We start from the raw sequence: 23,673 nt of genomic DNA, 5'->3' as shown, positions 1-23,673 counted from the left end.
AGAGGCAACCATACCTGCATGAGGAAGCTGTAAGCAGTTCATGGTCACAGAGGAGAGACAAATATTTTCCTCAGTGGTGTAGCCACTTGTAGGTTCCTTGTGCCCTGATAAATACCTTCCCACCCACGCTCCCCTAGGTAATCCCAATCAAACTCCTTAACTTACCCCAGTAAACATGAGAGTAGGAGGGCAAGCTGAGAAAAGAAAGGGAATCAGCAAGAATGGGAGGAGAACAGGAGAAGGCAGTGAGTGTGTGTGTGTGTGTGTGTGTGTGTACACAATACAAAGATAAAATATACTCACATAGACTATAACTAGGCAACCACACACAGATAAATATCACTAAACACGCAGTTTTGCCACCACCACTATAAAAAAATCATAGGAGATAACACGGAGTTGTGTGTGCTAAAGTACCTTAATTAAAAAATAGTGGTCATAATTCCCTAAACATAAAACGCAAGAAAGTCTACTAATTTTTACAGTTAAAAGGCAGTCAAAATCCACAGGTTAGTGAGAATGATTCCAATAAAAACACAAAGCTTTAAATAATAGGATAAAATGGGCTGTGGCCAATGAAGCCTGTGAGTGCTTTAGGCTCAGGTTGTGGAAAATCCGTGTTGTCAAAGGAAGCTGGAGAGAGTAGCTGAGGGGATAAAGGACCAGGAATCACAGGAGTGAGGTTGAGGCCCTCAGAGGAGCCTGTATTCTTAATGGTGGTAGACATATAAGATGATGCTGGTGAAGACAGAAGTAATAATGTGGATTAAATACAGTGGGTGGGGTCTCTTCTAAAGGCTTTATGTATAACTCTATAATGACTCAAAAAAGTGACACTGGAAAGACAGCTCAGCAGTTAAAATCATTTGTTGTTCTTGCAGGGGACCCAGGTTCAATTGCTAACATACATGTGGCAACTTATAACCATCTGTAATTTCAGTTCCAAAGGTTATGATGCCATCTTTTGGATGCTGAGGGCCCCGTGCACAAGTAGGCAGACATGCATGCAGGTGAAACACCCATACACATAAAGTAGAATAAATCTGATGAATTAAGGGTCTGGGTGGACAAAAAATGCATGTTCTGGCCTAATCCTAGAGGTTGGAAAAGAATAGGCAGAACTCTGGGTGTGCGGTCTGGGCTCTACCTAAGGCTAGGGAGGATACTAGAGGTTTAGGCAGAAGGGGAGGACTCATCAGGCTGGGCTTCAGTAAAGTATGCTGGCATGAATGGAAGCAGAGGACAGGTATGGTGTGAGGAATGATAGGACAAGGTCTGGTAAAGATAGGCAGCTGGGCAGGTCCAGAACTAGTTGGGTCATGGATCTTAAAGGAGAACCTACCAGCAATACTTTACTGGTTCTGCATAATTCCTAACTGCAATCTCAGTTCTTATGCCAACAATAACTATGGCTCCTACTTTTCATCCAAGAGCCTTCTCTGGGCAACAGATTATGACAGAAACCCACAACTGGCTAAAATGCAGAGAACAACTCATTATAGGATACACAGCCCCAGTGAATACATCTAGAACAACACTGTTACACCTAAGGCTAAGGGGACACCTGGGAAGAGGTGGAAAGATTTTAAGAGTCAGAGGACAAGGAACTCAGCTGTGACTTCTAGATATGACAGGGATGAGACTATGGGTGCCTTCACTAGACCTGAACAATGATGATGCCAATAGAAGTGCTAATGTGGAAGACAGGGAATCCAAGGGGGCCTCATCTGAAGACAAAGTACTACAGGCAACTAATGAGTGCTGAGAGAGGGAGATCTGTCTTCCTCAGGAATGAGCCCTTAATACCTTATCCCATACCAAGCCCAGAAATTATATACACACATGCAACACTAACAGACTCAGCAGGCTGTATTTATATATTCACATATGAAATAATAATAAAGAAAAGGGGGCTATAAATTTGAGAGGGGTTGGAGGGAAACAAGGGAAGAGAGGAAAGAACATAATCAAAACCTAGCAACACAATGAAAAAGGATGGTGTCCAACTGTGCCTGCTCTTCTTGCTGCATCGCTCACACCTGTGAGCCAATGATGCTTACTGAACGTGCACAGAGCTGTGTGTTTTCCCATCTTCCTGTGTATTCTTGTGGTCCTTTCTTCTTGGAAGAACCATCTCTTTTCAACAAAAGAAAATGTTTATTGATTAAGAAGAAAAAATGCATATGGTAGAAGTTAAAAGAAATGCCACTGCAACATACCAAAACTCTTGAGAGTCTCACAACCAAATTTCTGTGAACTAGAAGGAGGAAGGACTGTGAAATCCTACTTTAAGTCTCTAACAGACACCATTTATGATAATGACAGAAACGGCGGCTCCAGAAGCTCCTCCAAGCCTTGAGATTAATATATAATCAGGTGAGAGCCCTGAGACAATTCTAGAGAGATGTGGAGGGATTTAGAGAATTACTTCACAAGAAAGGATGAGAAAAAGGAAAAAGAGAAGTCTGACCTCCACATTCTCTGGTTAGTATGACTGTAACTACTCGATCATCTATGTGTACTTTCACCTCAGCTCTGTTATCTAGCATGCCTCAGTAAATCTGATTCTTCCTGTAGGTTAAACACATCTTGGAGTTGAAAATTAAAGAATTTCTGTGTCTACTGCTACCTTATATAGGTAAAAATAGAGCTTACTGAAAACTAACAGCTGTGTAAACTCAAGCTTGGCTTAAAATTCTGGCTGTCACTGAGTTGTAGATTTAGTATGGCTACGTTTACTTGGTGGTTGCAATATGCCTATAAAATATATCCATAGTATTCACCAAATCCATTGGATGCATCATAAGTAAATTATTAGTTCACGATTTGCATACAGGATTCAATAAGTGCCAAGTGTTACAAGGTCTTAAGATGATCATGTACAGGACTGGGGAGATTAGTCCAAGCCTAACAACCTGAGTTGGAATCCAAGAACCCACAGTGGAAAGAAAGAAGTGACTCTAAAAAGACGTCCTCTGGACTCCATCTATACAGCACAGCAAGTATTCTCTCTCTCTCTCTCTCACACACACACACACACACACACACACACACACACGGAGACAATAAAGATTTTATGACCACACACAGAGGAATTAATGAGTTATGCCTACTCAACAGTATAAAAGCCAATATACAATACCCCCTTTACAAACCTCCATCCTGCGGATGACTGCTGCCATAAGAAGGTTCAGAGAAACTGAGTTTCTCTGGGTGACAGGCACAGCTGACTTCTCCCAAGACTGAGTGGATACAATAAGCCAACACAGCTTCCACTTGTTGATGCCTGATCCCAACTCCTTCTGTCTACTGAATTTATTGTTTAAAATTCATATTTCATTATCTCTAGTTGATATTCATTCTGATCTAAAGACTAACATGTCTTCATTTTAAGCATAAAGATAAAGGAGAAATACAAGTACCAATAAAGGGGAGGAAGGAATGGGGAGGAGAGAGGTGAGGACAGGGAAGGAAGGAATCTTAAGTAGTTCATCAAAAATTTAAAGAGAGTAAAAGTAATGGCAATTCTTAAAATCTTTAAAAAATTTGGGCAAGAAGAAAGGTTTATAGATCTACTTATAAAGAGTAATGCTAAATTCACAAGGAGAATGCACCAGAGGAAGAAGGCTCAGAACCAGGCTGGAGGGGCTGCCTCGTCGAACAGGTGAGGCCTCAGCTGCCACTCAGAGCGAGTAGCTTTCCGACTCATGGCACAGTAATAACATGCAGGCAGGAAGAAATTCAAACCCTCAGTCCCCACCTGGAGACCATGTTTAGCAGGATCCACGGGTGATTCATTTGGATATTAAAGTTTGAGAATCATTAATATATGTAGTTTTGCTGTGATTAGATTCCTAAAGGAGGTTAATAAGCCTGGTAGTTTATATACTTACATATGAGTACCATAGGTTTTGAATATGAGTAATCTAGCCATGAGTTTTAAGTCAATTAAGCTTAAAAAATAATAACCCCTTGAAGTCCTGACGGAGCAATGCACTAGGGTCAGGCTGATACTGAGATGGGGGAGTATCAGGATCTAAGCCAGAGGCTTGTTGAGAAGGTTAAAGCAGTGATGCCTTCCCAGCAATATCACAAGGCAAGGCCGAAGGGAGCATCACCTAGGTTTAGGAATAGCATAGTATACAAACAGTGAAGGCAACCTGCAAAGACCCCTCATCTGGCAGAAAACAGCCACTATTGCTAAATAACTGGTAAACAACTATAGAGAGACATGCGATTAGTGACAGTTAAGCAAGCTATATAAATAAAATGCATGATGTATTAATACTGCATAGGGCTAAATATTGACCTCACAGTTGTAGAGTGTTTCAAAATTTTTGAAGGATACACACACACACACACACACACACACAAGCTGATTTACTGTGCACTCAATTTAGGGCACTAATATGGAAGTGTGACTTCTTGGGAGTTCAGAAAAACATCCCACAACGGTACATGCAATTAGAGGGCTACACACCCGGTCCTGGAGCAGCAGTGGGCAGAGCGCTCTCATGCAAAGCAAGAAAACATGCATGATAAAGCAACCAATATTTACCCACTTATCATAAGCATTATTTGGGTGGGCCAAAGAGAACTATCATATGCAAATCCTTGATCAAAGTATGCACGCTGAAGATCAAAAATTAAAATGGCATAAGTCAAGTTTATTCCTCACTAAATCTAAGAAATGACTCTCAAAGTGTTAAAAAGAGTCTCCTAGATAAGGCCTCAGGGTGCTCTAAATCAGAGACTGCCCTTGTAGCCAGAACACCCTCACAGCTAGGAGCTAATTTACAAGACCATGGAGAAGCAGAGGATACAACTACTGAAGCCAAGAGAGCCTGGGGCATAAGTTAGGAGGACCCAAGGGAAGATGAAGAAGACAAATCTCTGCCCAACACTACAGGATTCTGGAGGTTCCTGGCCAGAGAAGACATAAGCCACTCGATCCCAGCTGCAGAAGGTTTTTCTCAACATTTCTGCTCTTCTGGTCAGGGGAGTATTCTCTAGGCTTACAGACAGCTGTAACAAGAGGCTCCTGTCCCTTCCTAGGAACATAAACATGGCAACTACATGAAAATAGGAGAAGGTGCTACTAACAAAATCAGAATAGTGGATGGCAAGCAGCATTATCTGTAAAGGAGAAGCAGGCAAAATATTCCCCTGAAAGACATCTAGAATCCGGGAACTTGCGAATATGTTCCTATGCCTAAGGAGAGGGGCCACAGTCTTTACAGAGGCAACTAAGAAAGGTCTGGAGAGGCTGGGCATGGTGGTGCATCACTTAGATGGCAGAGGCACACTGATTCCTGGGATTTTGAGGACAGGCTGGTCGACACAGTCACTTCAAGGCAAGCCAGGTCAACACAGTTAAGCCATTTTTGTCTCAAATAATAAACATCTTGGGGAAGGGAAAGTGTCCTGAACTGTGTTACTAGCAGTCTGGAATCACAGGAATCCTAGTAAGTAGGAGGCAAATATTCAGAGAAAATGATCAGATTTCAGGAGACCAAAAGGCCATGTGGTATGTATGGCAAAAACACAGGGACAACAGTTCCCTGGAACCTTCCCAAGGAACCATATCTACTCCCATCTTGACTTCAGAGAGCCAGACTACCTTCCTAAATAAAACAACTCTAAGCTTCCAACTTTGTAGTCATGTGTCAAAGCAACAAGAGAAATTGATACATATGTTGGTATCTTAAAGCAAGGTAATATTTATAACAAACACCTAAAAGTGGAGACATGGCCTTGGGATTAGTTACTGAGTGAATTAATTAATTAATTGGTCATGGTAGGGGCTTTCACAGGTCACACCCCAGCAATGAAGGAAGTCAAGGCAGAAGCAAGGCAGAACCTAGAGGCAGGAACTAAAGCAGAAACCATGGAGGGATGCTGTTTCCTGACTTGCTGAGCCTACATTCTTATATACCCTGAGATAGCACTGGCCACAGTGGTAGGACCCTTACACAGGAATCAATGAATTAAAACAAACAAACAACTCTACAGACATGCCTACAGGCTAACCTTATAGAGATGCTATCTCAAGTTTAATTCTCTCTTTCCAAATATCTTTAGATTTGTATCAAGCTGACAAAAATTGTGTATGTGTACACAGATACACAGACAGATACATACATATACATGGAGAGAGAAAATGAGTGTGTTTAAATGGAGTTATATTATAAGAGGAAAACAATGTCCCTTATAGACACCATAGGCTGATAAACTGAAAGCCCAATGCCAGCAATGGGTTGCCTCTTTTGAAATTGTTGGCCAGTGATGTCCCATAGACCTTCATATATTACAGGTGTTTGCAGTAATGTCCCATAGGCCTTCATATATTACAGGTGTTTGCAGTAATGTCCCATAGGCCTTCATATATTACAAGTGTTTGCTGTTGCTCTTGGTTGCATTCCAAGTCCTATTGCTGAAGACACACTGAACTATACAGAGTAATAGAATATGGAGAAACCAAACTGGTACATATCTGGAAACTTTATCCCTAATGACTGGTTTTCAGAGTGCTAGACAGTATTATGCACACTAGTAAGTGAAAACAAGCTACCATTAGTTTTACTCAGATACGAAACCCAAGAGCTATAATAATGACCTGACTCTCTGGATAAGCCCACTGGTGCTATAGTGGCATGAATGTCATAGGAGCAATCAACCAATATTTGATTAGATTTAAGGCCTGCTCTACAAGGTGGAACCCATATTTCATACCATTAGCAGGGCAAAAATGCTGTGGTTAGACAGAACACAGGTCTTAGGGAATAACTTGCTATTTCTCCAATAACAGGACAAGATATTAAAACAACTCAATGACTTACCATTATATGTATATATTAGTATATTTTGTAAACCTCATGAGAGAAGCCTCCCTCCCCAACAGATATTGACCTACAACTGGTCCAGGTGAAGAGAATATTAGACTGTAGTTTGCTCAGACCTAAATGGGACATCTATAACACTTTCTTTCCTTCCAAGTATCAGGGAATCATTGCAAATTGGTGAAAACATTGTAAAAGCCAAAGGTGATGGATAACTACAACAAAGCAATGCTTTCTGGACACAACAGGGCAGTTGCACATATGAACTCTCAGAGACTGTGGCAAGACCAGACATGAATCCAAGTGATTATGAATTCCCTAGCAGGGAAGTTTCTGGTAGAGAGCGAAGGAAGGAGAGTTAGCTTTCTTTACGGGTGTGGCACCCAAAGAATGCCTGCAAACCCAACACTAATTGAACTGTTTTATTTTATTTACTTGGGTATGGAACAGATAGTAGATCTGAGAGGAACTGGGAGAGAAGGAGAATATGGTCATAAGGCAATGCATCCAATTATTAAAAGAATTAATAAAGACATGAAGTAAATCTATTTTAAAAGGGAGGGTTTACTTTGACTTAAAGATCCAGAGATATAGCCCACTATAGGAGGAATAGCAGAAGAAGCAGAAAACAGCTGGTCCTAACTTGTCCTTAGCCAGCAAGGAAGAGAATGGGTGCTTGTGCACAGTTGCACTTCTCCTTTTAATTCAGGCAGGGCAACTGCAGCTCTTTGTATGGCACTGCCTACATTTAGTGTGGGTTTTCTGATCTTGACTTAACTAATCTAGATAATTCCTTAAAGAATGCTCAAAGATTTGTTTCTGTGGTGACTTTACATCCCATCAAGCTGACTGTCAAGACTGTCACCCTAATTTTAAAATATTACTTAAAAATTCAACAATTTTCAAGTAGTGGAACCTCCTAGATTTTAATGACCATTTATATCGACGATATCCTAATTCTTATAAGTCATCCTACCTGAAACTTGACACTCTGGTTGATGTCCGACAGGAGGAACTGCTTCAGGAAGCGCTCATCCTCACTCCAGAAAAGGCGGATGTCAGGAATGTCGTAGAGGACCATCGCCAATCTTTCTAATCCCAGGCCAAACGCCCAGCCGATTCGATCCTGAGCACCAGCTATGATCAGAAACAAAGAAAAATGTCTGTTGAGGAGAACATCAAGATCACATAGTGCTCCTGGTGCTCTTTGACGAAGATGGGCAGTGCTGAATGGTACTAGTGGTAGGGATGAAGAGTACTATGGGCTCATACAAGAGAACGTTCAATCATTATTTCTCTTTCTTTTTATAGTTCTTCTATCCCCCCAGGAAGCTTTCTGGAATCATACCATCTGGGAATTGTCACTGACTTCTCAATAAAGTCCAAAGGGAGGTTTGCTCATCCTCTCATTGTTTCCCCTCCCTTCTTCCATCTCTCCCACAGTGTGTGTGTGTTGTACAAGACCTGTGTTTGTGTTGATGCCAGAAGTCAACATCAGGTACCTGTCTTAGTTCCCTCTGTACCTTTTTTTTTTGAGATTTATTTATATTTATTCTTATTTTATGTGTATGGCTGTTTTGCTTGGATATTTTGATGTGCACTATATATGTGCAGTGCTATATACACAGAGGCAAACAGCCAATATGTGAATGGGTGACCCATATGCATGCAGTTGCAAAAGAAGCCAAAAGATGGCATTAAAGCCTCTCAATCTGGAGCTGTAGATGGTCTTGAGCTGCCAGACAGGCGCTGGGAACGGAGCCTGGGTCCTCTGGGGGGGGGGGGATCACTGCTAGCCTCTGTACCTTATTTTTGAGATGGGTTTCTTAATGAACCTGAAACTCCCTGATTCAGTGGGACTCGCTGGCCAGCAAGCCCCATAGATCCCCTTGTCTTTGTCTTCCTAGCACTGGGATATAGGCATTCACTGTCATGTCTGGATTGTCATTAGGTCCCAATCCAAAGGCAGGTCCTCACGCTTACACAGCAAGCTTTACCTACTGAGTCATAACTCCAGCTCCAAGTCCAAAGCTTGGCTGCCACCTCTGAATTCCGATTTTCTGTAATCTGTGTTTGATCTGATTCAAACTTTAGATCCCTACATGCAGACCACTCAAGAGAAAGGAAGATCTCTCCCTAAGTGGACTGCCATAAAGAGATACAGAGATACATCTTCAAAATGTGCCAGAGCAGATGGCTGACATTAAGAGAACACTATCCGGCTATTAAGAACAAGGCCTCCCATCTCTAACTCGGAGGCTGTTGTCAATTGATAACCACTTGCAAATGAAAATCTAGTTTTCTCCAAGGCAGTCTCACCAGGAAAATGAACTACTATGAAGGTCAGAATGCATGCCAGCAATAGATGCCAACAGAAGATGAACTCAATGCCATCATTGGAGGTTACTTTTCATCAAATGGTGGCTGCGGTGGCGGCTTCTTCTTCTTCTTCTTCTTCTTCTTCTTCTTCTTCTTCTTCTTCTTCTTCTTCTTCTTCTTCTTCTTCTTCTCTCTCTCTCTCTCTCTCTCCCTCTCTCTCTCTCTCTCTCACCCTACAGGCCCATGGCATATGTATTACGGCTTCTGGTTTTGGGTTTTTATGGGAATCCTAAAATCAAGTGGGTCTCTACATCTATATCTGTTTTTGTTACTTTTCTTGGGCTCTTTTCCTGTTCTTGGTTGTTTGTTTTGTCCTATTCTGATGTATTTGACTTTGTTTTACATTGTTAAATTATATTATATTACATTAATTATCCATTAGAAGCCTGTTTGTTGTCTATTGATGCATAAAGGAGGTAGATTTGCATGAGATGGGAAATGGGCAAGAACTGGGAGGAGTACAGGGAATGGAACCCGCAACCAGGCTGTTATATTAAAATTTTTTCTATTAAAAAACCCTTCACCTTTTTAAAAATGCCATTTTTATTCTTCTTAAGCTATCTCAAGAATGTGGGAAGAAATGTGTATTCAGCAGCATTTATTCCAAAGGTAAAGGGTCCCGTCTACATTACAATGCAGACATGAACTTTAAGGCTGTATTTCACATATATGAGGCAGGATAAGAAATGATACAAAGCACTGTGTGAAGAAAGGCTTGGAGTCATTTGTACAGCTAGAAAAGTTTACATTAAGAGCTTGTGAAAGGAACCATTCCAATTGGACCCCAATTGGTTCTATAGCAGTCAGGCGTGGCCCAAGACCCCTAACCTCATGCACATGTCCTAGAGAAAGTCCTGCCGGAATATGGTCAGGCCCCATAAAGGATGAGAGTTTACTCCTCTAATTAGCCCATTTTAGGTAAGACTCCATTTTCACAGACTAGAGAATGGACTTTGCTGGCTATAAGCAACCATTCGTTCTTAAGAAGGCTCAGGGAGCTGCAAGAGGAAACAGGAACCTTATAACCCTAAGGAACACTTCCCCAAGGACCCCGGTGTGCTGAGAAGTGGGCTTGTAAGTTCCAGATGACCTTTATGCCAGCGCCAGTCCAGAATGCTCAGCTCATCACGATTCTGGGGAAAAGGCTTGGGCCAGGGGCTGGAGAGCTAGCTAAGTGGTTAACAGCTTGTACTGATCTCACAAAGGATTGGAGTTTGATTCCCAGTACCCACATCAGGCAACTCTCCAACTTTAAGATCAAACAAATCTAGCTTCGCCAGGTATCTGTACACACACACACACACACACACACACACACACACACACATTTTTCAAAAAAAATATAAAAGCTTGCTTATGTTGTGACAACCTATAACCATGGACGTCTTCAAGAGCATTGTTTGCTTGTTAAGCTCTAACAATTTCACCTCTAAAACACTTTGTTTTGGTCCCATTAATCTGGAATTTTGTCCTATTTTATTTGGAATACACTCAGCACTATATCATGGTTCATTAAGTTATTAAGACAATGTCTGAAATGCCTGCTAAGGATGCTGGTTACCATATATAGTCTACAGGAGGCCACAAGAAAAAAATAGATCATAGATCTAAGGAAGCGCCTGTGAGACTTATGCACAGAAAAGGCTTCCTCCAAGACAACTGGGCTGTTTTTAACTTTGAGGATGCCGTACATTACATAACTAGTCATAACAACTCACTTTTTATTTTGGCTTTGGGGAAACTTAGAGCCAAACATGTGCATCCACTCAACAACTGAAAAGAAATGCCCAGGGTTGAAATCCATGTAACTCCTACCCCAGTTTTATTGTAATGTCCTGATTTCTACCTTTCACTGATTATTTCAACTACTTATTTTATCCTCTTCTATGTATCATATAGAGTGCTTCAAATTCTTTGTTGAAGAGCCCAAGCCATAGATAAATAAAACTGAAACCCACTATCAGGTCAAGTGGGAACAATCTTCAGCTTTTGGCCATACTTGCCTGTAATGGATGATAGGTGTTCAAGGTGACACAGAGCTTACAGTAGTACTTCCCCCTCATTCTAGAATCATGGACTCCAGGAAGCCAGAGTGTAAATAGGAATCCTTACCAACTGAACCCTTGTGAGGAGAGGCACCCATGCTCTCTAATGAATGCCATTTTGCATTGACTGAACATCCTATGAGAGAAAGCTCATGTTTTCACTGTGGCTGAACATTGTAATAATAAGGCCAGTCACTCACTACGTGGAAGGAAAAGAATGAGTAAGAGTGTGGAGAAGAGAAAGTTAAGAGAGGAGAAGATGATACTATCACTGTCAAAGTAGAGAAGCAAAATTGATCTTATACTCTTAGATGATTTTAACCCATGATGTACCTATGAGAAGGATGGTCCTACAGGCCATATCCCTACAGCTACTAAGGACAAGAGAGGATAATACTCACTAGTGCTCATTAAAAGATGTTGCTTCAGGAGCTGATTTTCTCCAGAGAATGAAAGATAAAAACAAAGATTATAAAACTAAAGATAAAATTTAAAGTAAATATAATCCCAGGGAAGGGGAGAACAAAAGAAGCACACAGACCAATATCCCCACTCAACTATGGGAAACTGGTCCCTTCTCTCCTCAGAAGGAGCGATGTACTTTAGTCTTCCATCTATAATACATGGTCATTGGCTTAGATCAGAATAAACTCTTCATTAAGAATATGATTAAGTCTAAAGAAATGGCTCAGTGAGGCACATGCTGATTTCCAAGAGGATCTAAACTGGGATCTCAGCAGCCACTCCCAGCAGCTCACATCATCTAACTTCAGCGCCAGGATACCCAATGGCCTCTTCTACCTCTTTGGGCATCTATACACACATGCATGCAGCAGCCACATAGTCACATGCATACACACAGATAAAAGCCAATGTTTCAAAACGTATAATTACTAAAGCGCTATCGGTCTCTATTTTTGGCTATTATAAAAAAGAAAAGAAATTCCCAGAAGATAATTTTTTCAGTGGTTATAATGTGAGAATGAAAATTCATTAAAACTAAAGATAATAGAGTTTTAAAGTAAAATAAAATTTCAGAGGGGCATGCTAGGAAAAAAAAAGGCGTAGACCAACATCCCATACAAATTCAGATGCATAAATCCTCAACAAATTACTAGCAAGCCAAACTCAGCAGCATACTAAAAGGATTATACACTATGATCAAATGGGATTTGTGCAGGAATGCATGCAAGGGTAGTTCAAAATATGAGATCTAATCAATGTGATATAGCAAGCTGGTAAAAAAGGGGGGGGGAACATACACCATTATCCTAATTAATGTAAAAAGCATTTGATAAAACACAACATTCTTTCATGATTAAGTAATTTTTTAAAATAATTAGGACACAGTGGAATTTCCTCAACATGAAGAAGATCATGTGTGAATAACTTGTAGCTAATATCATACTCAGTGGTGAAGAACTGACAAGGGTGTTCACTCCCCCACTTCTGTTCAGAGTACTGACAGTCTAAATAGAAAAATGAGAGAAGAGCAAGAATGAAAAAACACCCATTTGGAAAGTACAAACTACAATTATCTCTATTTATAGATGACACAATTTTCTGTATAGAAAACTTTAATGAGGCCATGGAAAAATATGAACTTATAAATTCAAGAAAGCTGTATAATAAATAATCAAAATTTCAAAAATAAATTACATGTCCAAATGTTAGTAATGAACAATCTAAAATTTAAATAAATCCTTTATTTACAAGAGCATCAAGAAGAGCAAAGTACTCACGTTTTAGCAACAACTGCCTTTACTACTTGAGCCATCTTGTCTGGACCCTACCTTAAAACCAAAAGTAGATTTGAAATCTTCATTTAATACTAAAAAGTTAAAATTTCTTAAAAACTACAAAGGGAAAGAAATTGTCCCCTCCCTCTAAATGTATAGGGAACCAAAGAAAGAGACTGAGTTTCATCAGTGTTTATACTATTTTGTACCTGAAACCATTACCTGTAGACCAGCAACAAAGGATTGCCATGTGTCTGACAAAGGCTGGCTCTTCAAAGTGGAGATCCCCACAACACAATCACAAACAGCCCTACTGAGAAGGGGGCAAAGATTTGACTCTTCCTATATATGTGTGGCCAACATAGTAAGGTACTCAATATCATTAGTAATTAGGAAGCTCAAATTAAAACCACAGTGAAAAACTACTTCACACATATATGACATTTCGTGGCTGCTGAGAAGTTACTGAGTTAGGGCTTGAGGGTGACAGCTCAGATGTACAATGTTCATCGAACGTGTACAATGCCTGGGTGCAAATTTAACATATGACTAAACAACTATAGGTTCATAATATTCCAGAATACTCTGTCTTCCTTCGCCATGTTTCTCTCTCCCTTCCCCTACTCGCTCAAGTGCATACTGGTGTTTGGTAGTATTGGTCCGGGCCAAAGGGTAGAAATAACTAATATGCATTTCAGTAAATGAAGGGTTGAACAGAATGCATGGTTTACATACAATAGGAAATAATTTGGCCCTCAGAATATGCTGTTCTGATACACTACATAGCAAGCATAGCTCTTGTAAGGACAATGTTACACAAAGACGCCAGGTACAAAATGTACCGCAAGAAAAGACAAGCTCATGAAGACAGCAAGCTGACTAGTAGTCACAGGATGGGAGACATGACTGGGAGGTCTTGCTTAATGAGCACAGAGCTGCTGACAGAGGAGATGAAACTACTGAAAACAGTGGTGAACTAGACAGTTCAAACAGGCTAACTGGCAAATTTTATAAAATCACTACATAAAATATTATATATTATTGAATCAAAAATAATTTAATATTTGCTAACAGCAGTAAACTCTATGACACAGTTCACTTTAAAGAATTTAACTCAAGCACTGATCTAAATAAATGCTCAATGAAATACAAACTATAGCATGATGGGTAATATTTCCTATTTAACAGCAAAACTAGACACAAATTGTCAAGTCTTCTCTCCTGTGGTCTCTGGTCTCCATGAACTTGGAAGGATGCTGTTGATGGGACATGGTATCCCATGGTTTTCTTCCATCTGTGCATGTGTCTGCTTGGAAGTCCCTTTCTCAGAATACCTCCGTAAAGACACCTCATAGACATGGGCAAACGTCTTCTTCAACACATATGGTGACCCCTGCAGCTACCTGCTTCTACAGAAAACACTACCTCACACGATCCTTCCCACTGTCCCAAGTTCTTATTTGTCACCAGACTTTTGAGACACCTTAGACAGCATCTCAGCCTCTTAATCGTCGACACAGCTCCAGGAGTGTCCGGGGCACTTGGCATGTCCCTCGTGCTTAGTACAAATTTGCAAAGGGACAGCAGGATGCTGTGAAAGAAAGAAGTCTCAAAACTCTTACTTTCCTTGCTACAGAGGATCTCGTATTTAACATGGAGCTTTCAGTAATCTCCCTTTGTTTTGTATCGGCAAGAGACTTTATTGATCATACACACTTTGATTTGACACTTTTAACAGAAGTGACAATGGTTTTTGTTTTGTTTTGTTTTGTTTTGTTTCCTTATGAAAGGGAAGGTCTCTTGTCATCCAGGCTTGGTCAAATTCATTACAAAACCAAGCAATGGTTCTATACTCTTGGTCTCCCTGTCCCTGTAGAGGGCTTGTTTGGGTTAGGGGTGTGAGTTACCATGCCTGGTTTAGAAAGACAGCCATGTCCCAGCAGCTGAGGCTGCACAGATAAGCTCAGAGACGCCACCCACCCCAGGAGAATCATCACTCAGAGAATGGAGCGTGAGAGGAAGGGAGTGTCCTCTCATTTCGCACTCCCACGGCTTATAAGGGGCTTTGTGGTGCAGGCATTAGTTCTGCTTTGTCTTCTTCCCTAGCAATTGAGTTATAGAAAGCTAAACGATTCTGTCTACTGCTTTCTATTCATTGATTATTTTCTTAGAAGGTCAAGGGTTAAAGAAAAATTATTACCTATTAAAATGAGTTTTTGTACTATATTAAGTATATATTTCCTTCTATAGCAAAAGGGTTTGATTTTTGAAAATTCTTCAACTTAAGGGGACACATGCCCAAGACAACTGGTACACAAAACACTGAGACAATTTACCAATTAATATGCATGTATCGCATAGGATGCCATCAATTCCAGGATATTTCACCCACACTGGCTTGATTTAATGCCTCACAATGAAGTCATAGAATCTTCCAGATTAGTATTAAGGCTTTATAGATGCTGGAACGCAAACTTATGGACAGGTCAAGTACATATCCACTGGCTGGTTCCCAGATTCATGTGGAAACATCAGTGCAGAGGGGTGTCTAAGGTCTTTCCAAACACCAGAGAACTGCATTCCACCTGTGAGCCTTCTGTTTCAGAACTGCTTGTTTGCAGATTGACTTTGTGATAGTCCGTGAAAGCGCGAAAAATGGCTTATTGAAGGAGGTGCTCACATATACCAGGAGAATTCTATGTTGGGTTTTGGCTACTCCAAATATGGTCTTCATGCTGGATATGACCTGAACATACACACAGAACTCACCCTCCACTGGATAAAAGGTTTTTCATCCCTGGAGCATCCGTTATGCTGACCATCACAGAACAGCAAGCAGCACACTGCCCAGAGAGACACTGTGCACACAGAGGCAGGCCTAGACAGGCCTAGGCAGGCCTAGAAAGGCCTGTGCAGTGACTAATCAACTCTGATTTGTCCTTTTCCTACCTAGGATGTAGTCCCTGGTCTCCTACTTTTAGCTACACTTCTTAAACTTTTCCTCTGGGACAAGCCACTGGATGATTGATGTCTCCGGCTGACTCAAGATTGATCTCCTGCCGGAAAAATGTCTCCAGGTGCATACATCCTTGGCATACACACTTCTGTCAATAAGTCCTTCACACGCTCCAAAGGCAGACTTTTCTTTTAAGTGTCCTGTGGTCTGGATGGGAGTGTGCACCAGGTTCCACTGGCTATGAAAAGAGTTTTCTTAACACGCTCTGCACTGGGCACTCCTTACCGTACACAGGCACATGACCTTATTTCATGGATCTCACTTTGGCCTGAGCCCTTTCTTTACTGGGTCCTGGATTTGGCTTTCTGCATTTATAGGAACAGAAGTTTCTGAAGTACATGTCAATCAACAGTATATAAAGTGATTGCCAAAGACATTCCCCTTGGCAGGTATCCTTAATTTCCCTGAAAGACATGCAACATACAAATTTTCATCTTTTTGATCCTCTAGAATTTAATACAGGGAGCCTTCCCAGCAGCCAGCCAGCTCTGGACAGAGATGCATTGGAAAGTGATGGACCAACCCCTAGGCACTGATTTCCTTTTCAAATACCTGCTCTAGGAATAGATAGCAATGGGCCCTTGATAGAATTCTACTGGGATACTCACAGGCTAGAGTTTTACCTCAGGTAAAGGACAATTTGGAAGTCCCCTTTTCATTGCCATATTGGCTGCTGTCACATGAGAGTACAATGACTATACAATGACTACAGTGCACCAGCAAGCTAATACAGGAGGTGTCTTAGTCAGGGTTTCTATTCCTGCACAAACATCATGACCAAGAAGCAGTTGGGGAGGAAAGGGTTTATTCAGCTTACACTTCCATACTGCTGTTCATCACCAGGGGAAGTCAGGACTGGAACTCAAGCAGGTCAGGAAGCAGGAGCTGATGCAGAGGCCATGGAGGGATGTTCCTTACTGGCTTGCTTCCCCTGGCTTGCTCAGCCTGCTCTCTTATAGAACCAAGACTACCAGCCCAGAGATGGTACCACCTACAAGGGGCCCTCCCCACTTGATCACTAATTGAGATAATGCCTTACAGCTGGATCTCATGGAGGCATTTTCTCAACTGAAGCTCCTTTTCTCTATGATAACTCCAGCTTGTGTCAAGTTGACACACAAAACCAGCCAGTACAGGAGGCAACAAGCTGGTTGCTGGAAGCTAGTATACTAAGAAGAGAGCAGGTAAATGTATACCCCTGCCTCTGCAAAAGAGCCTTGAATCTCCACATTAAATCCTTTCAATATTTGAATGAATGACGATGATCTATGTGACTTGCTCCACCACTAAAAACTTAGATGATGAGCAATAGGGAGAGGAATATCCAAAGCTATTGAAGTGACAGGGCTTGATGGGTAGAAAGGAGATTTCAATGAATAGATTTCTTTCTTGAGACTTTCCCTTTGGACAGCAAATATCAAATGCCAGCTTTCATCTGAGTTTCAGGTTGTCTTCTTTCAATGAAAGTAGCATTCACTGATGGAAGATGTGCAGAGCCAGGGTCTAGGTCTCAATGACACAAGACATGGAGCTTTGAGTAATAATAATACTATGAACACTGAGGGTAAATTGCCAAGAAAGTGGATCAGGAAACATTTAGTGAATTTAGAAAGAAAAAAAAAAGGAGTGGAGAGAAAAGGATAGGGAAGGAAAGGGGAAGGAAGGAAAGGGAAGGGCTAAGGAAGCAAAGACTACTACAGAGATTCATCACAAAAATATTAAGACTAATAAATATACCATGTGGTACTAACAGGAAGAGACCTGAAACACACAGTGACAAGGACACCCCAAGAAGACAGCTTTGTGCTTTACTCAGTTTTATTCAAGATGCCACACAATACAAAAAGTAAAGCCCCATAAGAATATAAAGACTTCTTCTCCTGTGAATGACATGGTAGTAGTATCTCTTTCAGTCGTGTCTATTAACAAACTTCCATAAGAGGACATGTAACCCCAGGTCTCCATCATGTGTTTAACAAGAAGGCACAGGAAATCCAATGGGATGAACAACAAAGACACATCAATTAGAAGTTAAAAGAACCCGACTATAAATAAGAACCATCCCACAAATGATAGAAGAACTGCAAAGGGACTCAGGGCTTTGGCACTACAGTCTGAGAAGCAGAAACAGTGTTTTTGGTCTCACCGTTAGAGTTTCACAGAGCTCACATGCAACATTCATTCTACAGGTGAACAACAAAGTCTACAATCTACAGAAATGGGAGCACACTTTGTAAAGACAGACATCTGATCAAATTCCCTCAGCCCAAAGAGGATGGCAGTAGCCACATCAGTCACCACTTTACACATTCAATTTACTTGGTAGATTTACATGATATATCTTATTCCTAACCAGTTATAACAAAGTAAACTTACATAGATACTTACTGACACATCGGTAATTACTCATTGCATATTATAGTAACTATTTACATCATCTGAGAGTGGGTGTATATAGCACATTTTTGTCTGTTTTTAAAATAAGAGATTTCATATTGTATAACACTCTTACCTAATTTGAAGCCTACCTTCCATTTTTGAGTCTGTCATTATCTCATAGTCTTTTCCCATTCAGTCGAGGACTATACAATATCCTTATGTATCATGCACAGCCTCTGTTCATCTAAAAACACTCCTAAGCCGGGCATGGTGGCCCACACCTTTAATCCCAGCACTCGGGAGGCAGAGGCAGGCGGATTTCTGAGTTCGAGGCCAGCCTGGTCTACAAAGTGAGTTCCAGGACAGCCAGGGCTATACAGAGAAACCCTGTCTCGAAAACCTAAAGAAAAAAAAATAAAAACACTCCTAGCTTTCGCATGTTTTACATGATCCTGACATGACATGAAAAATCCAAGGCCAGCTGCTCTGTGCATTGTGCTGAACTTGGCATTATATGGTATTCCTCTGTGACTAGATTCAGGTTCTGGAACCCAGCAAATACCTACAGATAACACTGCTTCTCCATGCATTAAGCTGAGACTGCCCACCCCCACCTATTATTTCTAACATTTAGATTTCTACATTAAAAAAAATAATAACTCCCACAACTTGTGGTTCATATCAGTTGATCCTGGGTTCTTTGGTCCTTATTGGGTTCTCTTAAGCACACATGCAGGCTGGACTCACTCACATGCTGCTGTAGGCTGCCTATTGCTGGGGAACTTTATTGCTCTCACGTTATCTATTAAGCCAGTTTGGATGGATGCACGTATAGTTAGCTGCAGGGGTCCACTTGAATCAAGGTTGGGTAATGCAAACACTCTGTCCCTTTTTTCTCTTGACCTGGTTGACTAAGGCCAGTTATAGGGTCAAACCATATATGAAGAGTGGAAAAATATTTTCAACTTAATCGTTAGCAAGTCTGTAAAAGGACAAGCTACAGTATCTTAACATATAAAGTATATGTAAATACTTTATGCTAATCTTTATTTATTCCTTCAGCAGATATTTATTATGACTTGTTTTTATTAAAAAAACAAATATGGTAGATACTTTCTGATTAGCAACATCAAATAAAATAAGAAAAAAGAATAAACAATTACTTGGTATCATAAGATCTCATTAAATCTCATATCACTATGTGAAGTGACTGTTACCAGCTCTATTTATTAATAAATGAGAAAACCAAGGTTTAAAGAGATTAACTAACTTGCCCATGGTTATACAACTATTTGTTCCTAAGTAGTAGAAAATCCAACTGAAAATTAAATATATCAGAGACATGTGACTTCTAGCAGAAGGGTTCTGGAGGTGGCCATTTCCTGGTTTGGTAAAAGAGCCCTCGGATGCCATGGATGACCCTTGCTCCTTTTATCTGCCTGCCCCACCCTGCCACGACCAATGCTTTAATCACCTGGTGCTGCACAGAGAGAGAAAGCTTGGCTAATACTCCCTACTTCCAAAAAGCCATCCCCAGAGCTGAGTTGCCAGGCCACTGAGCTTGAATGGGTGGAAGAAACATGGCAGCCTGGCTTCTCTAAGCCCATAGAGAAAATGTCTCCAAGGAGAGGTGGCACTGGGGTCAGTCGGCCAACAGTGAGCACATGACAGAGCTAGAATGTGAACCCAGGAGCATGAAGCATGAGAGCCTGTGTCTGTCCCAAGGGGCACATGCTTTCAAAGCAAAGAAAAAGAGAGCCATAAGCTCTGTGAGTGCTAAAAATGAGGTTCTGTGAGGATGCAGAGAAGGGAGGAGTTACTTTAAAATAGGCTCAACAATTCTACTTGGAAAAGTACATAAGAAATCTTCTTAAAAGACTGCAGGGTGTTGAAGGTAAGATTACCAACCTGAAGCAAAAACACTGCAGACAAATGGAGGCAGCAGACAAATGGAGGCAGAAGCATGGCCTGGGGACAAGCTGGCCCAATAGGGCACAACACAGTGCAGGAAAATTCAGAGTTTTAAACATCACAGGAATATCGCACATCAGACCTTACTCTGCTTTTTTTTTTTTTTTTTAAGAATTAAAGGCTAAATACAGTAATATTTATGTCACCAAACAAGAGTTCATACTCCTACCTCTTATGTCTCCTCAACACTATCCTCAAATAACAGAGTGTTTGATTTTCAGTGTATTTCCCTTGATTTCATTGTAAAACCCTAGATTTTTAAAAGAGAATTCAATGTTTTTTAAAGTAAATGTTGCAAGCAAGTTGTCTTATAACAAAAGTCAGCCTCTCTGTAGCTTAGTAGCTTTGTTTAACCACCTCATGGTTGGAGAGTGAAAACAGTATCTCCCACGTTTTCATATAGAAAGTGTGCTTTCTTTGCTGTCCTTACTTGTTGCCTATGGCTAGGGTCTCTCTCACTACGTGGCCTAACTTGACGCTGAACTCTTGTCTCCCCCACTGAATGCTGGGATTTCTGACTTGAAATGAAGGTTGGCATTTGTTTTGTTTTGTTTTGAGACACAGTCTCATGTAGCCTGTGCTAGCCTCAAACTGTATAGCCAAGGATGACCTCAAAACTTCTGATAGATGTATTTCTAGCTTACCTTTCCTGGGATTATGGGAATGGCAACCATGCCTAGTTTTATGTGGTTCTAGGAAGCAAATCCAGGACCTCAGACATGCCTGCCAAGCACTGTACCGAGTAAGATGGATCTCTAGCCCATTGGTTTTGAGATAGTTAGGTCATCCTAAAACTATGGAATCCAAACCGATCTCCACTTTCCAGCAACCACCTTGCCTCAGCCTCCCAAGTGTTGGAATTACAGGGATGAACCAACACATCAACATGAGGTAGTTTTCATGTGCACACCTGTCCATTCTGGGAATCGCCTCCACTCACATCAAATGCATCACTAGATGTCCTTATTAACAACAGTTACCAAAACAAGGCCATAGGTAGAAAACTAAGCAGAGGTCAGTGAGTTCACCATATTATAAACAAGTCTTTCAAGACACCGAGTAGAAGTGGAAGGAGGGTCAAGAAATCCCCTGAGCATAAATGACCAGGACACTTGGAGTCTAGGAGACCTGTACTGAAGAGCAGGTGAAAATTGTCTTTCTACAGAGACAGAGTCATTTATTGCTCTGCTGCCACTTAGCACAACCATCAACTCACACTTGAGGGAGTCACCCACACTCCCACATTCATGTATGCTATATACACATATAAATAACACATTCACATCACACATATATTAAGAAGAATATCCTAGGCCCCAGTTGAGGGATGAGGCCACCTACCCACCTCAAAATATTAATCTAGAATTCCTCCTGTCAAAAAGAAATGTATGGACAAAGAGTGAAACAGAGACTGAAGGAAAGGCCATCCAGAGACTGTCCCACCTATGGATCTATCCCATCTACAGACACCAAACCTAGACACTATTGTGGATGCTAAGAAGAACCTGCTGACAGGAGCCTGGTATAGCTGTCCCCTGAGAGGCTCTGCCAGAGCCTGACCCATACAGATGCAGAGGTATGCAGCCAACCATCAGACTGAGTATGGGAACCCCAACAGAGGAGTTAGGGCAAGGACTGAAGGAGCTGAAGGGGTCTGCAACCCCATAGGAAGAACAAGATTAACCAATCAGACCTCCCACCCCGAGAGCTCCCAGGGACTAAACTACCAACCAAAGAATACACATGGGGGGTCCCATGGCTCCAGCTGGATATGTAGCAGAGGATGGCCTTCTCAGGCATCACTGGGAGGGGAGCCCCTCAGTCCTGTGTGGGCTCCATGATCCAGGGTTGGGAATATAGTAGGGCACTGAGGCAGGAGTGGGTGGGTAGGGGAGCACCCTCATAGCTATAGGGGAAGGGGATGGGAGAGGGAAAACTGGGAAGGGGAATAACATTTGAAATGTAAATAACCAATAAAAAATGAAAAAAGAATGTCCTATGTTTTTATGAGTGTGGAAGACACGAAAACATAGTAGTGCCCATTTAAACATTTTAATCTATAGCTAGAATTCCTAAAATATTAAATTAGATGTCTTATCTCTTTATGCAAAGAGAAAAGGATAGTTGTTTTTATCCGACACTAGAAAAATAGCCCTCCAAAAGAAAAGTTAACTGTGCTCTATTTCTTGTGACATTGTTGTAATTTTTTTTCTTTTGAGGAAAGGAACTTAATTTAGAGTAAGCAATGCCACTGTCACTTAAGTCTATGAATGATGAAAGGAATGTCAGCTGTTCTAATTCCATAATTCCCAAGCATTGACAATTAATGAAACACTCTTTACTAGTGGGAGTTGTCTTAAGCAGCAGATAAAGGAGTCACTGAGCCTTTTAAGATTTATTCTCATAACCAAATTGCATATCTCTTCATCATTATCCAAAATATAATTAAAAGATGACATTTAAAAACAAACTTAAAAAAAATCAAACTGCATCCCACTCCCAACGGAACAGTAAGTGAGAATCAAGGCCTACCTTCCAGGAGTGGTAGGAGGAAGTGCGCAGCCGAGCCCATCCTGATCTCAGTCTCCCTATGTGCTGCAGCTGTCACCCCAGGCATCAGTCTCACTTGTCAATACAGGAAATGCTCAATCGTATCACTGAATGTTATTGGACAGATATTAAATGTGCTGTTCCACTGCTGAGGAAATATTTGTTGACCTTTCCCAACAGAAAACAAATCAATAGGAAGATCTTATGATAACTGTTTCCTCCCTGGGTTTGCTCCAGAACTCAGAAAATTTACTGAGTTACATATTTGCTAGACCATCTGTTTCAAAAGTATCTACAGCAAGAGAAAAGGTGTCCTTTCACGTTAGCCCAAACACAAAATCTGGAGGCCTCTATCATTCTCTGACTGGAATCGTGCTAATTATGAAAACAGAAAATTCCTGAGAAAAAAAGCTAACAGCTTGAAACTATCCATCCCACATATATTAAGGACAGCTGTATGAGTGTGTCTGATTGCAATCTTCCCTCTCAGGTTTCATCTCTGCTCATCGACACTAAGCCAGTTTACTTTGTACTCGGCATCACCAGAGGGCACATCCTCATAAAACACAAGGGATTAGGGTCTACAAGGAGGATCATGAACAGTAGCATCATGGAGTTTTTCAGGGCTTGGTCACACAGCTGTGTGCAACTATTTATAACAACTTCTAAAAATACAGGGAACTTAACTAAAGCAACAGTAACAAACAGTAGTAAAATTAGGCCAAAAGCCCTTTGTCTAATAAATAACATTTTGC

General features: G+C 41.0%; 1 protein-coding gene across 11 annotated transcripts in view; it reads right to left on the bottom strand.

The window, feature by feature from the left end:
- Fars2 (phenylalanine-tRNA synthetase 2 (mitochondrial)) overlaps positions 1–23,673 on the bottom strand; it is a 420,168-nt gene that overhangs the window by 187,683 nt on the left and 208,812 nt on the right. For all 11 annotated transcript variants that reach the window (XR_003950479.1, XM_011244345.3, XM_006516769.4 and 8 more), the window contains one exon: positions 7,816–7,976. Coding sequence is in view for 10 of the 11 variants with exons in the window: in XM_011244345.3 (XP_011242647.1) it covers positions 7,816–7,976 (161 nt within the window). In the remaining variant the exon portion in view is untranslated. The remainder of the gene's footprint in view (positions 1–7,815; positions 7,977–23,673) is intronic.

This window comes from Mus musculus, chromosome 13 (assembly GCF_000001635.26).
Source record: "Mus musculus strain C57BL/6J chromosome 13, GRCm38.p6 C57BL/6J".
Classification (NCBI taxonomy): domain Eukaryota; kingdom Metazoa; phylum Chordata; class Mammalia; order Rodentia; family Muridae; genus Mus; species Mus musculus.
This window is presented reverse-complemented; position numbering and strand designations above follow the sequence as displayed.